This window comes from Nelumbo lutea, chromosome 2 (genome assembly GCF_056320005.1).
Source record: "Nelumbo lutea isolate HS-2025 chromosome 2, American lotus-T2T, whole genome shotgun sequence".
Classification (NCBI taxonomy): domain Eukaryota; kingdom Viridiplantae; phylum Streptophyta; class Magnoliopsida; order Proteales; family Nelumbonaceae; genus Nelumbo; species Nelumbo lutea.
This window is the reverse complement of record NC_142685.1, coordinates 44014791-44031615: the sequence shown is the minus strand read 5'-3', so window position 1 is coordinate 44031615 and position 16825 is coordinate 44014791. Positions and strand designations below refer to the sequence as shown.

General features: G+C 36.0%; 1 protein-coding gene across 9 annotated transcripts; it reads right to left on the bottom strand.

The window, feature by feature from the left end:
- Positions 1 to 1732: 1732 nt before the first annotated feature.
- Positions 1733 to 9044, bottom strand: LOC148870246 (uncharacterized). 9 transcript variants are annotated; one of them, XR_016106534.1, is made up of 5 exons: positions 8848 to 9023; positions 5125 to 8702; positions 3151 to 3243; positions 2762 to 2828; positions 1962 to 2161 (listed from the first exon to the last, which is right to left on the bottom strand). XR_016106534.1 is itself a non-coding variant. In XM_088967498.1 (4 exons), the coding sequence occupies exons 2-3, from the start codon at positions 8691 to 8693 to the stop codon at positions 5154 to 5156; spliced, it is 3453 nt and encodes a 1150-aa protein (XP_088823624.1). In that variant the 5' UTR covers positions 8694 to 8702; positions 8848 to 9025; the 3' UTR covers positions 2821 to 3248; positions 5125 to 5153. The 9 variants fall into 9 exon arrangements, 4 of the variants coding, with proteins under 4 accessions (XP_088823624.1, XP_088823623.1, XP_088823622.1 ...); XR_016106532.1 differs by lacking the exon at positions 2762 to 2828 and having other exon boundaries at positions 1733 to 2161; positions 8848 to 9044; XR_016106535.1 differs by lacking the exon at positions 2762 to 2828 and having other exon boundaries at positions 1733 to 2161; positions 3151 to 3248; positions 8848 to 9024.
- Between the last annotated feature and the right edge of the window lie 7781 nt (positions 9045 to 16825).

Genomic DNA, 16825 nt, shown 5'->3' with positions numbered 1-16825 from the left:
TGTTTCTGACAATTGTCTAAACATTACCAGGGCCGTTAAATATGGACGAAAAAAATAAAATGGTCGTTTTACCCTTAAATTCAACTTGATGGAGCCACCGGTGACAACGAAGATCTGAGAGAAGAAAAAAGATATCTTCTATTGTTTCTAATCTAACTCAGGTCTGAGATAACCCCAATGACAGCCACCGAAGATATCAACAGTAGCAAAGATCTAAGATAAAAAACTAATCTAGAGATGAGCAGGTATTTATAGGACAAAGGGAAAGAAAAGGTGGGATCTAAAATAACCTAAATCATCGATGCTAAGAGTTGCAGTGGCGATGAGAGCCATTAGAGAGATCTCAAGACAAATACTAGTCTATGCAGGTATTTATAGGACAAAAGAAAAGAAAATATGAGATATGAGATAACCCAAATCACCGTTGTTAAGAATTGAAATGGGGATGGTAGGGGAGGGTAAACAGGGAAGGTGAGATAACCCAAATCACCTTATATTCATTCATTTTTTTTTCTTTTTATTTTGTGGTCTTCTAAGAGTTTTGACATGGTTGTTTTGTCCATTCCATCCGTCAATTATGGCTTTTAGAGCACTGGTAAGAGCTAATTAGTGGTGATTTGGGAGAGAGTTGGTCTTCATTTATTTGTCCTTCCCCCCTTTAAGAACTAATACACTAAAAAATGCAAGGTGGTTGGAGTGCAAGTGGCAAATGAGTATTGACACTAGGCAGGGCTGCGAAGGGAGAATTTGTTCCCCTGTACGTGGCAGGGATGATAACATTATCAGTAGGATTTTCAGAGACTTCTTGATTTTCTAAAGGAAACCTCCTCCGACCATAGGTAAGAGCAAGGTTCAAAGTATCATTACATATCGACCGATACATATCGTTTCGGGACCCTTCCGATACGCCCCTATAGAGGGTGTATCGGGGATCTTACCAGTTCAGGGGATGGAGGGGTCCTAGACCGGCTCCCCTAAACCAATTTTGAAAAAAAATATAAAAAAACAAAAATAAAAACAAAAACAGGTATCGATACTTTGAATCTTGGGTAAGAGAGAAAAAAAAAAAAAAAAAAGAAAGAACAGACCAGAGGTATAAGGAGAAAAGGATTATCAATCAGAGGAAGGGGAGGAGGGAGAGGTAATATTGGGCTTTAAAAGAAGTTAAAACATCACGTAATCTCATGTGTATGTGGGTTTTAATGGAATATTGACGGATGCTAACATTAAGGGTGGAGTTAGTCCATTGTCGAAAACATAAAGGTAGCATATCAATTTTCAAACAGAGTACAGAACCATAAGGGTAATTTGAGAAATTTACCCTAAAAATTATTTGAACATTTGCTTTGGTCGAGATGCTGTGCGCAACATTCCGTCTCCGTGTCCATGGATCAATGGAAAAAGCATTGCAAACACTTTTCGCATGGAAAAATCATTAGTCTTTGGCATCACAGGATAAATGAACGCATCATTGGATAAAGCCTAGCTTGCAATCACTTTTTCACGAAATGTAAGTGGGACTGAGCCTTTGTTGCTTATATTATTTAATATGCTCGATCAAATGGAGAGACCACTTTATCGCTCCTTTTCGTTAAATCATAGGCTCAGACGTTCGGTTCTTAATAATTCTTCGTATTGTTGAGACAACCATCTCGTTCTTTCTTTCATTTATTCGCAGTAGTGTCAGAAACAAATCCATGGATTTGTACTGAAGAAACTACCAACGATTAGCTTATACCCCCAACAAGCCAATCTTTTTAGCTCATGTAAACCTATCTTCGACTTTCCAGATTTTTACCAATCGGACTGAAGTATCATTTTAGCTTTTAGTGGTCCATTGGCGATTCTGATTCTGATTCCACTACAGCCTACAGGTCTACAGTTGAAGCATTGACTCTTTACAAGTGAACTTAAAAGCTTCAGAGCTCTCTCTCTCTCTCTCTCTCTCTCTCTCTCTCTCAAACAGGATTCTGCAAATGCCATCATCTGGTGTTAGGACAGAGAAGACTAAATATCTCAGTGAAATTTGGGAATGTACACTTTTGAATGTACACTTTTGAATCGATATAAAAGGGGTGGTAAATTCTTCCATGTACACAGTACACCTTTGCCTCTTCTCTGAAATCTGAAGAACAGTGTACACCACACATGTAATAGGAACCTGTCACAGACAGAATGTTAGTGCAGGACAAGTACAGTAGATCTGGACTGCTTCTTATGGGGTGTTGTTTTTGCTGATCTGGCAGTTATTGTTTTGCAGAACAAAATCATACATATTGAAGAAAATCCCGTTTGTAGATCTAATTTCTAAGGAGTTCATACCAATTAAACGATCCAAAATTCCAATCTACAGCACAAAGATAGAGCACATTAATCCACAAGTGTAAACACCAAATTGAAGCCCTAGAAGCATGACGAGCGCTAAAGAGAATCTCTCCCCAAGGTATAAAGCTTATAACATTGGTAGATTTAATCAGTATGTCTCCCCTTCAAAGTTTGTCGGTTATAAAAAACCTTTCAGCTGCACTATTTAAATTTTTACAATATGCAGTATTTTCTATTGACTATCTACATCATATTACACTCTTGATTAGCAAAAAGAGCAAATAAGGAGCACAAAGCACATTAAACTTTTCATATAAAGAGAAGTAAATCCATGTTATATACTAGAAATTGGATAAAGGAAAAAAGAACCATGAGGAACAAGTTATAAGGCATGTTTTTAGTAATTCTAAACAAGTGCCAGAAGGATTGATGATACCTTCTCTATCAATCCAGGCACCCAAAATGATTATCAATTTACCCCATCTGAAGCATGAATTTGAATCCTGCGATGAATTCTAAGGTTGCGATTCCATTAATGAAATTTGGAAGTTTGTATGTCAACAATGGCAGTACATATACAGGTAAATCAGCTAACAGAGATAATACACTGTGCCAAGACAAGGTCATGAGATTTCAAAACAAAGAGCATGCTAACATATACAGGTAAATCAGCTAACAGAGATAATACACTGTGCCAAGACAAGGTCATGAGATTTCAAAACAAAGAGCATGCTAACATCAATTGTCATGGCTAAGAAACAGGAAGAGTCCCTGAACAGAAAGATGCAAGTCTGGATAGAACAATAAACCTAACGGTGCAGTTACCATCTATGGCGAAGAAAATTCATGCAACTCTCTGCCAATGTCTTCAATGTTTCATAATTTGCATGGGAACTGGCACTGTTCTTTGAGCACCACCTGAACTAGACAGAAACCAACACATATTATCAGAAACAACAAAATGAAACAGGGTAGGAAATGAAAGATCCCAAGTAACCATGGGAATCAAAATAAGGGCATTACAGAACATGATTTATATGCAAGTGCTGGGCCACCATTAGGGTGACATCTAGATCTAATAAACTCTTAGGCATACGAACCCAATCAAGTGAGGTTGAAAGAAAAACCAGTCAATCAACTTTAAGGATACCCAAAAGGATGACAACAAAAGTCAGTTTTTTGGTCAATGAGAACAATTTCGTAAGCAGGGTCATCAGGTAGTAATCAGGTGATTTTTTTTAGTAGGAAACCGTAACTTTGATTAAAAATATTAAAATAAAACATTACAACCCAAGCATTCCAAAGCTGGAATGCTGACCCCGAATTCATAACCACTGTTATAAAGTAGCCCAGAAAAGTTCACTCTTCTAACCCATTGGAAGTTTGCTTCAATTTCCCAAACTTCTCTCATAGCTTGCCTGTGGTTCCAGCTTCCCAAACTTCCTGTTTTCATCCAGTTTATTACTAATCTTGAATCCCCTTCCACCTCAATCCGGTGTAGTCCCATCTGTTTACATCAGTTGTAATTCAAGTAGTCCCATCTGTTTAGACAGTCTCAGACCTTGCAGCAGTGCTTAAACCTCAGCTCTTAATGAATTGCCCACTCCTATAGACCCCCAAAAAAAAGAGCCAAAGTTTCCCTTCCCCGTCTCTAAAGACGACTCCTACACCTAAGGGCCCCGAGTTACCAAGAGAGCTGCCATCAAAATTTAACTTTATTTTTTGTTGAGTAGAGGCTGCCCAACTCTCTTGAATTGCTGGACTAGATCTTGAAGAGTTTACTACAGAATGCTGATAAAAAATTTAAAAAAAAAAGGAGTTTGCTACTGAATTCCAGCCCATGATAATGATGCCCAGATATGCATGGACATGGACACAGATATGGGTATGAGCATCCCATATAATATACTTGTACAATGTCTTCATATCTAGTTTTAAAGCTAAATGTCATTCCCCAAGACTTAGGTCTTGCCAAAGTTAAATAAATCTTAAACATGTCAGATATTTTTGTAATGTAATTGTTAATACATACCACTTCACATATTTTAGAAAAGTGTTACAGGGTACATCTAGAAGTATCCATACAGTATCTGGTATAGCATCCTTTAAGTATCACATACGATGCTGGTATATTAGGCATTTACAGGTATCTGGGCATCATAGGTCAGAAGATATCAATACCTTATGTCAGTATGCTGCCAGAAACCTTTAAGTTGCGGCTTTAATTGGCAGAGTACAGGAGACGGAAGTCCAAAAGTTCTAAACTAATGAGATCCTAGATACCAAAGTGCAGAGAAGGGAGAAAAAAAAAAGGCAGAAAGTAACACTCCTACTTATTCCTAAAGAACAACAGTATGAACCCTATCAGCAATTCAGCATCACTTTCTTTCTGTGCAAAGGAAAACTAGATAGGATGTTCAAAGTATCGATACGATATGCCCCGTATCGGGTGTATCATATCGTATCTTTAGGCTTCCAATACACCTATTTAAAGGTGTTTTCAGGAAACTGATGTTTTTATTGATTACACAATACAAAAATGTGCAAAACTGAAATTTTGAAAAAAAAAACAAAAATAAAAAATAAAAAGCATGGGGTAAAAAGAATCGATACACCCCTTCAAGCTTACCAGGGTGTATCGATACTTTGAACCTCAGGTATATATATCTTGCATGCAAGCTAATACATGCTGGTTTTGGCAGACAATAACCGTTGTCAAGTTGTCAGTATTTCTTCAAAAAATAACTTCCATCAGCACTGCAATGAGGTGGAAATCCAGATGAGAATACCAGGACTTACAAGTCATTTCTTTTCCTATAATGGAAAAATCAAGTTTGGTTGCCTCCTGTGGATATTGCAGCTCTTCTACACCGTCTTGTGGTACTGACTGGAGTTTTAGCAGGTGGTGATGACAAATACCTAAGCTGATAGCTAACAAATACAGGTCCAAAGATGCCGAACTTCCCAGCACTACTACAAGCAACTTCTGCATCAGCACACCTCTTAAAGACCACCTGTGCACAGCTTGTTTCCCTTAGTACCTCTGTTTCTGATTCCTTCAAAGGCCCAAAGCGTTTAAATATCTTATTCAGATTCATTTCTGAAGGGATGGAATCAACCTCAGTAAAGTTCAGTATTAATGCTGTTGGGGAGAATTCTTCCTCATACTTTGCCTCCACAATTTCCAGTGGTTTGTCCATTGTTAATTCATAGAAGCCATCAGAACTCTGTTGTTTAGGGTCTAACATAGGGCTCAACTGAAGAGAATTTTCTGATTCAGCAATTAACATGTCACTCTTTGTGAGGTTTTCAATCTGAGCTCCTTTTCTCCTTTGGCCCTTCTTTGATGGTTGCTCCTCAGTACTAATATGAACAATCCTGTCAGTCCAATAAGAGTCTTTCACATCTTCATCAAAATCAAATGCTTCAGCAGAATCAGCATCAGAGGTAGGTGGTTCTTTATTTCTATCATCTGTTCTACCACTACTCACTTTCTCTGAGGACTTCTTGTGTTTTCCTGACCCACGCTTATAAATGATTACTGAATTCCTATAATCTGAAAAGAAACTAACTATTACAGTTAGAAAACTATATCCTTTTACAGGATCTTGTGCGGCCAAGAAAAGCTGAGATAGCATTTCACCTGTAGAAGGATATTCAGTTGGATTAACCCCTCCCTTTTGGGGCAACTCAGGAGTACGGGGAGAGACACTAATACCAATTCTATCAGGTTTCTCAGTGTTTTGACCTACTTTAACTGCACTTTTTCTAAGACTTTGACTGTTACACTTGAGGATCAGCGGTGACCCAGTCAATTTGCTTGCAACTCTGCGGATGCAGTCCCCAATTTTAAAAGATTGTTTATGATTTGGGGTCTCGGCAGCAGCAGCTCTGGGTGAGGAAAGATTTCTTTTCCCATTCTCTACCCTTAAATTGTCAGAAGGAGAGTCAAAGGCCTTACGTTTCTTGCCAGAAGACGACAGAGCCAACTTAGAGGCAAACTTCCTATCAGACTCATTTCCATCATTTACAACATTTGAAGAATCCTCCTTCCCATCCATCAACTCTGACAAGCTCCGTTCTTTCTTTCTATGATATGGCCTTTCCTGTGAAATGTTCCTGCGTTTACGAGAAGAGTTACCTTGACTTGACGGCTTTCCTTTTCCAGAAAACATGTTCTCTTCATCATTAAAATAAACTGGAGTCAAATGCTGAGTCACTTCTTCAGAATGCTTGCTCTCCCCAGCAAGCAATGACTCTGTATCATTCTCCAACAGCCTTCCACACAACTGGAACTCAGGCAACCTGGTAAAGCCCTTTAAACGACAGAGAGCTAACAATTGAGCCTGAGCTATCACAAGTTCCAATCTATCAACTCCACCCAATGGGCTAAGAGCTAATGCTCTGATATACTCCACGAGTTTCTGAGGTTCAAAGGAGCTTGCACTCAGAAATCTATCCACAACACCTCTTTTGCTTGACTCTTCCCGAATCCCAGTATTTTCAATTATTTGTGATTTGATCTTTGCATATACTTCTTCCAATGTACAGGAACAGGCCATCCCCAACTCCACCCGTCTGGAAACCTCATCCAAAGCAGAGTTGACTGCAGTACGGAATGCCACTGAATTATTCTGCTTCTCCATTTCTGAGAAAGGTGTGTGGAAGTGCTTCAATAATGATGCCTCATTCCAAGCAAAAGTTTGATCCCCAAAATAGGCTACCAGAAAGCTATCCTTTTTGCGATATTTCATTGCTTTCTCTGATGAATCTGAAGGATCAAATATCTGTCCAGGCCACCAGGGATGACTCTTCACTTTGCCCCAAACCAAGTCAGAAACAGCAAAAACACCATCTTCTTCTGGTGGTGAGTCATAAACAGTACGGTTATCCTCAATGGAGGTGTTTCCATGATTTAAACCTTGCTGATTTGGAGCAGTCTCCTCCATTTTTTCCTGCTGTTCAACACTTGTACCTTGTCCAGCAATCTCTATTTTTTTATTTTCATCCTGGATGCTAGAACCAACTACTACTTGAGTCTCAACTTCCACTTCCATTGCCTGATTTTCCATTACATGAGATCCCTGCTCAGAGAAAGGTTGGCAAACACTTTGGTCTTCAAGAGTAGAAATGCAGACACCAGCTAGCTGAGCCTCAGTTTGCAGGTTCCCCTCTGGCAAGGGTTCACTAGGGTCAGTAACTTGATCAAAATCAACTTCAACCTTACCATGCAGTGAAGCATCAGAAACTACTGCTTGAGATCCACCAACCTCAGAAAGTTTGCTTGGAGCAACTTGATCATCTGTATCTAGCAAGTTATCTTGCATAGAACTACTCTCTTCACAACTACCTGAGCTCCTCCCAGGGGGAGGTCTATTATCTTCAGCACTCATAAAGGATTTAAAACTTACCAAAGGATCTGCATCTCTAACATTCTTCTCTTCTCTGTATCCCTCAAGCTCCAAGCTTGGATTTCTCTCCAGGTCGCTGTCTTTGGGTTCTAAAAAGTCTGGGTTTTTGACTACTGGCTCTGTCCCTTCATCCACGGACTGGATTTGTTCAACAGTCGGTTCCATCTTTCCCACTTCAGCATCAAAAGGACTACACTTACCATCTCCTTCTTGGTCAATGACTGCAGTTACAGATTTCATTTCTCTATCTAAATCCTCCTTGACAGAATCAGTAGTACCCACCTTTTCATTCGAATTAACATCTTCTTCTTGATCAATGCCTGCATCTACAGATTTCATTTCTTTCTCCAAATCCTCATTGACCGGACCAGAGTGTCCCACCTCTTCATTCAAACTATCATCTGCCCCATGAATGTCCTTCCCATCAACACAAACATCAGAACCCATGGCCAATGCTTGTACCGCATTCCCTTCTTCGCCACAGACACCATGGCCGTTGAATTTTCCTTCGTGATGGGAGTCCTCGACCCGAACCTGACCGTCCGAGGGCTCCTCCGTTAGGGTTTCAACTTGGATTTTTTCAACAGTTGTTTCTGTTACAGTCTCCTTGAGCAAAATAACAGGAGATGCTGCTTCTTTCATATATTCTTCTGCCCCATGAGAGTTCGTTCCCTCGTGACGAGCCTCAGAGGCTTGAAGCAATGGCTCTACCAGATTCTCTCCTTCACCACAAGCTCCAAGCCCGTTGCTTCCTCCTTCGGGAAAAGGACCTTCGGCCTGTCCATTACCGTTAGAGTGATCTTCCGTTAGGGTTTCAACCACGGAGGCACTGACAGTGAATGTAGATTCCGTAACCCTAACGCTACAAATCTTGTCCTGCTCTGAGAATGGGGCAGCGTCGGAGTTAAGATCGAGGTTCTCCGAGGGGTCTTCATTCGTAGTAGGGTTAACAGACATGGCGAAACCCTAGTGATAGTAATAAAAAATTATAAAAGCAAATCATTTAGAAGCAGAAGCCACAACCATGCATGTTTTGAAAAGAGAAACCCTAAATTTACACACACACGCACAGCGAACCGAGCCACCGAGGGAGCGTTAGAGAGAGAAATACCTGGTTGGGGTCGCGGAGCTGGCGCCTGAGACGAATCTTTAAGCTTTTATTTGTGCTGACGGCAATGGAGAAAAGAGGGAATATAGATGAATTGAAGAAACAGAGACTATTTTTGAAAGTTCAAAAGTTCTGGATTAAATTTTCCGGAAATAAATAGGTGCGATTTTTCGCATAGTAAACAACGGCTTTATGCAGCTCCTTCATTCTTCGACTTTTTGTGGGTCCAACGTTTTATGTTGACGAACCGGCTAATAAATAGTGTACGGTTGACGACAGAATGCAGGTGCAAAATAGGCTGATGTGGACTGAGCTCGTGGACAGTCAGAATTTGCCATGTCATCCTTATAAATCTTGGGAAATTGCTCAAATTTCCGATTAGTGCCCTTTACTTTGGATCTAGTGACATTTTGGTCCTTAAATTTTAAAATACAATAATTTAATACTTGAACTTTCAAAACCTGTCAATCTAGTGCTTACTGTTAATTAGTTGTTAACCAGCTTTTAAGTGGCATTTGAAAAATACACAGCCCTTCAAGTGTCATTTAATTTTTTTGATCAACCATCTAAAGGTTGATAAAAGTTTAACAATCTCAAATTCTTACTTCTTTATTCAAGAAAGTTGGGGTCATCAGAATGGCCACTAAGAGATGACCCCAACTTTTTTGAATAGAAGAGAAAAGGATTTGAGATTGTTAATTTTCTATAAACATTTAGATGGTTGATAAAGAAATTAAATTGTTTAAATGGTATTTGTGTCTTTTTCAAATGTCATTTAATAATTCATTAATAACTGATTAATTGCAAATACTAGATTAACACGTTTTAAAAGTCTGAGAACTGAATTATCACATTTTAAAATCCGGGGACCAAAATGACCTTAAACCCAAAGTATAGGGTATTAATATAGAATTTTATGGCTTGGGATAAGCTTTTTTTTTAGCTTTTTAACTGTTACTATTAATAATAATTGCTTTTAAAAATAAATAATCCAAAGGGAAACACTTCTAAGTAGTTCAAACTTCAAATTACAAAACCTGAAATCGAAGTGTTGGGCTTTTGGGCTTCAAAAGCACAATCTTAAAGCTTATCCATAAAAATCTCCCATTTAACTTTCCGATGTTGAAAAAAAATAGGGTAGGAAAAAGAAAAACAAAGGAAGGGATGAGAAGTGGTAACCAAAAAGCATTGTTTTTAAAACCGGATCGGATCGGACGATTGGACCAGAAAAAATGGGAACCAGTCACTTGACCGATTCTATTTTCCTCCAAAACCGCTTTTCTCCCTAAAATTATTGATTTTGGTCAGCAAACAACTGAACCGACTAGTTAACCGTTCAAACGGTTTTGACCATTTCCCAATTTTTTTAATTTTTTGTTTTTTTTTATTAAAGCAAATCAGCCATTCAAGCCAAACAATCGAATCATTCAAACCGATAACCAGACTCTGACCAGTTCGGTCACCAGTTCGATTTTAAAAACCATGCCAAAAAGCGGATTTAACCAATTACATGAATTTTTATCAAATTCATAGCGGACTATGATTGGTCCGGTATCGTAGGTTTTTTAGGTATCGTAGGTTTTCCCAAACTTAAACATCATCTAGCATTCATGCTAAGTGCTCAGACCTCCCATCTTTTCAAGATGACCAAAAAAAACCTCTATTATAGAAAAAGACAAATATACCCTTCGAATAACATCAATCTCCTTTACTACTCCTTGTAACAAGTTGGCATCAATGAATTTGCTTTGGTTGATTATTTCATGAATAAAACTTATATGGTTGACCGTCAGCATCTTTCATTCCATTCTCTAGCACTTTTTGGCGATTGTATTATTTTTGACATAGATAATAGGTTGATCTTATATGTTTTGATGATGATAAACTTTATAATAGTATTAATATTTTAAATACAAGTGTGCAATTGTGTCAAATGACTCCATGAATTGAAATAAAATGATGATAACTCTTTTGAGGAGTACAAATGATCTAAGAATAATAATTATGTCAAATGATGAATTGAATATTCTCTAATAAGTAAAAATACTATCATAAAGAAGAAGGAAAATAATGATGCATCAAATTTAGAGCTTCAACTTATATTTATCTCTTTTAGGCCCCATTCGTTTTTTTGGTAAGTTATTTACCCTGGTAAATGTAATTATTCGGGTAAGTTTTTCTTGGAAAACACTTACTTAGGTAAGTACATTTATCCATGTTCTTTTATTTTTTAGGTAAATAAAGCAATGACCATTTTAGACATAGAAATCCATTATTAAAAGGGGCATTTTAAAGTAGGGTTGTTCATAACAAGACCCAAACCGACCAAATTGACCAACCTGAGTTGGCCGATTTTTCTTCAGCACCGGTCGGTTTCGGGTTAAAAAAAAAAACATAAACCAATGGTTCAATTCAGTTTCGGTTTTCATGTGTGAAAACCGAAATCAAACCGACTTAGATATTATATATATATATATATATATATATATATATATATATATATATATATATATATATATATATATATATCAGCTTTACTTCAAAAATATACATATTATATATAAATTTTGTGATATATAAAATATCAATTTTAACCCATCAAATCATTTTGAATTTCCAGGCATTCAGTCTTTGCTTTCTTAGACTTGAATCCTTTACCGTTCACACTGAGAAAATCATTCACAAAACTGACCCAAACCAATTCAAACCAACCAGGTCGGGTCGGTTGGAAAAACGCTAGTATATTGACCTAACCCGACCCGTGAACAACCCTATAAGAAAGCTAAATAGCCGACTACTCCACACAAAAAACTCACATTATTTTTTTTTGATCGTTTAAGCTATAACAATTTTTTCCTCCTCGTTAAAAATAATCATATTGTTTCCTTGCAAATCCTAGTATAAAATCCTTGATAATGAAAAATAATTTAGGCAAGAGATGAAAGATTTAAAGGGTTTAGCAAGAAAAACAAGAGGTAAACATTGGGCAAATAAATGGATAGATCTGTTGAGCTTCCCTTGAGCCGAAAAAGTGAGAAAATCCATTGAGCTTAAACATATTGATTGAGAGAAGTTGAGATTTCGATGCAATGACAAGAAGCCCAATGGAACCCAAGTATTCATCGTGTTATCTCGTATACTAGGTTAGTTTTATTGTCATATCGGCTTGTTGAGAAGCACTGTTTGTGCATACATTATTTATATTATATTTGTTCTTGTATAGCTAGTAGTTTGCTTGATGTGTGTTTCGAGATAGAACATGGTGAAGGATTTGGAGAGGATCCATGAAATTTATTTAAGGGCATTGATTCTTTTAGGTGAGAAGGTGATGACATGCTGTATGGTTTGGATAGCACTCTTAAGTTTGTTTATCCAGTTAAAACTTTTATTCGCACGTAAGAAGTCTAATTAGCGTAAAGGTCTTATTGGCATTCTACAAGTCCAATTGCTATAAAGGTTTTGCTAACACTTGGGAAGTCTAGCTGATACGGTGGAAACTCTGAGGTGGTATGTATGGAGAGAGGACGTGGACTGGATTTGGCAAAACCTCCATAAAATTTGTATGCATTGATTGTCTACTTATTTAGTTGTTTTACATTCCTTAACTAACATTGTTTCATTGCTTTGTTTTACAACACTACATATTATTGTTTTTATATAGTTATTGCATAAAATTTGAAGTTTGAAAATATATTAGTTGGGGAGAAAATTTGTAGAATCCAACTCACACCCTATTGGGTTAGACTAAATGGTCCAATGGTTTTAAAACTGAACCGAACAACAAATCGATCAAGGGTCTAGTTCCCGAGTCGAATGGCCCGACTGTTTGAACCAAACAAATAGCCCATTCTGAGAAAAAAATACAAAATAAAAAATGACCAAACCGTTGTTAAAATAAGAATAAAATAACGGTTTTTGGCAAAATAACGGTTCTGGAGCAAAACGAAACCAATCACCTGACCGATCCCCGATCTTGACCATCCGATTTGGGGAGGATCCATTTTTCCAGTTACGACAATGACTCTAAAAGCCATCTCTCCAATGTTTCAATTAGCTACACTCTTGAGATGTAGAAGTGGGGAGGATCATTTCCATCGCCAAAACAAAGGAGTTTAAAATATTTACTATTTAGATCTTTGTTAGTACGACGGTACCACCCCAAGACCCATCAATGTTGTCACTTCTAGTCTGCATGTACCTAGAAGATGATTGATATATGGTCGTAAGATCAATATCAAAATTCACCTCCAAGGTCTTTGATGCAAATAGTTGCAATGGTTGCACATGCAAACATGATTGAAATGAACATAAGGCTATATTTGGTTGCAGTACAAATAAATTTGCATTGATGCAAAACTACGACATTGCAAATGATTTGTGTGTAAATTTTGACATATCTTTATTTCAAATTTTTTAGTTTATTTTGTTCGATTGCAGTATAAGTGAAGTAAATTAAAACATGAAACAGAACAGAATAAAATCCAAAACAAAATTAAACTAGAATTTGCATTTTCTTCATTTGCACTCCCATGCATTTATACTAGTGTGAATAAAATTGCACAGCAACCAAAACAAAATTAAATTCATTCATTGCATTAATCGACCAAAAAAAGTTATATTGGTCCTATTCCGTGAACATAGAAATAGAGAAAAAAAGAAGCAACCAAGCAAAAATAAAATTGAAGTAGAGAAAAATGTAGATAAAATAAAATAGAAAAAAGTCTTCTTCTTCCATTGCCATTGACGAACTCGATACCTTTTGATTGAATAAGTCATTATGAAGTTCTAATGTTTCATGGAGAGGGAATGAAAACAAGAATTGCAACAAGGAGATGGATAAAATAAATGGTTAGTTTTGGAAAGTTGAAAAAAAAAAAGACAATGTTAAATTGGTTTCAAAGGTGATATGAGCAGTGGTGGCGGAATCTCTATTAAGGATGTTTTGTTGTGTGTGAGTCTTCTCTATGAGGGTAGGTTTTCATCCAATGAAAGTTAATCACAAAGAACTAGAGGGATCAAGAAAGGGCAAAATTGGGATTTTGAAAAACATTTTACCACACGTGAGGTCACATGCAACTGAACCATTGACAAATTACTAACAAAGAGATGTTTTTTGTTCGACGATGTCACTCAATATAGGTCTCAGTCCGTTTTGAAGGGGAAGTCTTAGTATTTAGCATAAATTAAACTTATTTTCTTAGGAGGGGATTATGAGAAACAATACAATTACAAGTTGCCTACATGAATCTTATTTCAATAAATTGTTATATTTAGGTGGTGTTTGAGTCTAATTTGTATTATTTCATAAAAATAATTTATTAAATTTAAAATAATACTGAAAAAATATGAATAAATTATAAAAAAATAATATATATATATATATATATATATTAAAATAAGAATAAATTGAAAAATACATATAATTTTATAAATAAAAAATAAATTATTAAGAGCTAAAATAATAATGAAAATAGTAATAAAGTCCATGAAGCAATGAACAGATATTTAATAATTAATAATGAACATAAATAAAAATATAAAAGTAACCAAATTATTAAAATAAGAATAAAATTGGAAAATACATATAAATTTATAGATTTAAAATAAATTATTAATAATTAAAATAATAATAAAACATATGAAGTAATTAAAAAATATTTAATAATTAGCAAATTAATATAAAACCATTAACATGTTTAATAATTAATAATTATTAAAATAATTAATAATTAATTTGGTGTACATTTGAATGTCGTTGTTGAAATAGGGCCGTTGTAACTATGGGAAGATGGGGGGAGAGAGAGAGTGAGAGAAAAATCAACTACTGTTGCAGAGAGTTGCAGCGAAAGTGGTGGAAAGACATGGGGAGAGAGAGATAAATCAAACAACTGAGAATGGAATCTACATTGCCAACGACTATAGGTTTTTACGAAATCTCCATCGCCATCTCCCTCAGAGTTCTCCATTTCTCTCCCTTTGCTGTCACAATTGTCCATTATCATTGACCATTGTTGATCATTGGAATCATTGGAATATAGGTTTTTTCGAGTTCTCCATCGCGGTTGATCGTTGGAATATAGATCGTCAGAAGAACGGAAACCTAGATTGTGAAGAGACTTGTCTGTCGCGTCAAATTGGAGCTCAAGTGAGAATAAATCTGAGTTTAAAAAGGATGTCTATTCAAATATTACTAGGGGCATTTTAAACTTTTTGAACACATCCGAAACGCATTTGATCGTGTTCAGTGATAATCCGCGGTCTAAACGTTTCAAATCTAAAATGCAATTTCATATAAACTTTCAGACACATACCCAAACATTTATGGAATTTTAAAAGTGTTTAGATACTTAAATCATTAAATTATGAGTGTTTAATTCATTTATTATTATAGCACCTTCAACTTGTAGTATACTACTTTCCATAACAAATGTTGTAGATAACTTTGAAAGGGCAAAATGATCTCTGTACTACGATCTTTTTAGGGTGGGTGGTATTTGAAGGAATATTCCATGAAATAACTAATGGAATTCTCATAATAGGGTAAAATGTTGGAATTTATAAGTTTATGGGGTCTTATTGCAAGGCAAAGTTTGGGCACCGAGTGTCACTATGCTCTAAGTCTGGGGTGGATATCTATAATTTACCATTTCTAATAGAGATAATTAGATAAATGAGATATAGTTCATTGATTTAGGAAAACAAAACAACTATAATCACAATATAGAAAGTCTCGGATTCAAAAGAACGAATGAAGAAGAAAAAAAAATTACTGAAAAAGCTAACCTAACCAGTTAATACCTAAGATTGTATTTGGATAAGCTTTAGGATTTGTGCTTTTAAACCATGCTTTGGAGCTTAAAGGTGGCAAGACTAAAAGAAATGCTTTAAATACCTCTCTTTTTTTTTTAACCCAAATGTATTTTACATAGCCATAAACTCAAAAAACACAACATATCCAGATAGATCCTAAAATTAAATTAACAAAAGTTTAAAATAAGTTATAGAAAGGAAATCCTTCCAGCTAAACCACTATCTCCTTCTCCTTCTCCCTCCCTCCCTCCCTCTATCTCTCTCTCTAACTATCTGTCACATAGAAACGGGGTGTGATGGACAACCAACAGAAGGGTAGTATTTGCCATATTATGTGATATAAAGGCATTTTAATTAGGTTTTCAGAACCTCACGAGTACTTAAATTAATTTAGGCTTAAAATTAATTATTGTAAAAAAGGGTAAATTGCTGAAATCTCCCCTTATGTTTTTGGTGGTTGTTGAAACATTTCATGAAGTTTGGTAATTGCAAGCACTTCCCATGAATTTTCTGACATAGTTGCAAATAGACCATTTTGTTATAATCCTCTAAAAAGAAATATTAAAATGTCAAAAATACCCATACATTTACATTTAATCAAAATGTTTATTTTCAAAAAAATTATCTCCTTATGAATTGCTAGCCTAAACCCTTCAATCTATCTTCTGAAATTGATTTATTTCCAAATTTGCCCTTCAAAATATTTATCTCCTTATGAATTGCTTAAATTCTCTATTTTTTGTTGTTTATAAAGTTTGTATGTTTTTTTTTTTTTTTTTTTTTGTAAAACCAGCCTCAACAGTAATTGCATGGGTATTTTGAATATTTTTTGTGCAACTTGTTAGAGGATTTTAATCATGGTTTTTAAAACAGAACCGATCAGGAGTCCGGTTATCGGGTCAAACGGTCCGATGTTTGAACCGAACGCTCAACCGGTTTTGACAAAAAAAAAAGAAAATTAAAAAAATTAAAAAAGGGTCAAAACCATTCGAATAGTTCAAATGGTTAACCACCCGACTCAGCTATTCATTGACCAAAATCAACAGTTTTGGGAGGAAATTCGGTTTTTGGTGAAAACGGAACCGATCACTTGACCGGTTCCTGAGTTTTCCAGTTCGACCGTCCAGTTTTGAAAAACATGATTATAATATAGTAACCTATTTGCAACTGT

What these genes read in the sequence shown, in the direction of transcription:
- LOC148870246 (XM_088967496.1), bottom strand. Translation starts at nt 8,693, where the DNA reads ATGTCTGTTAACCCTACTACGAATGAAGACCCCTCGGAGAACCTCGAT.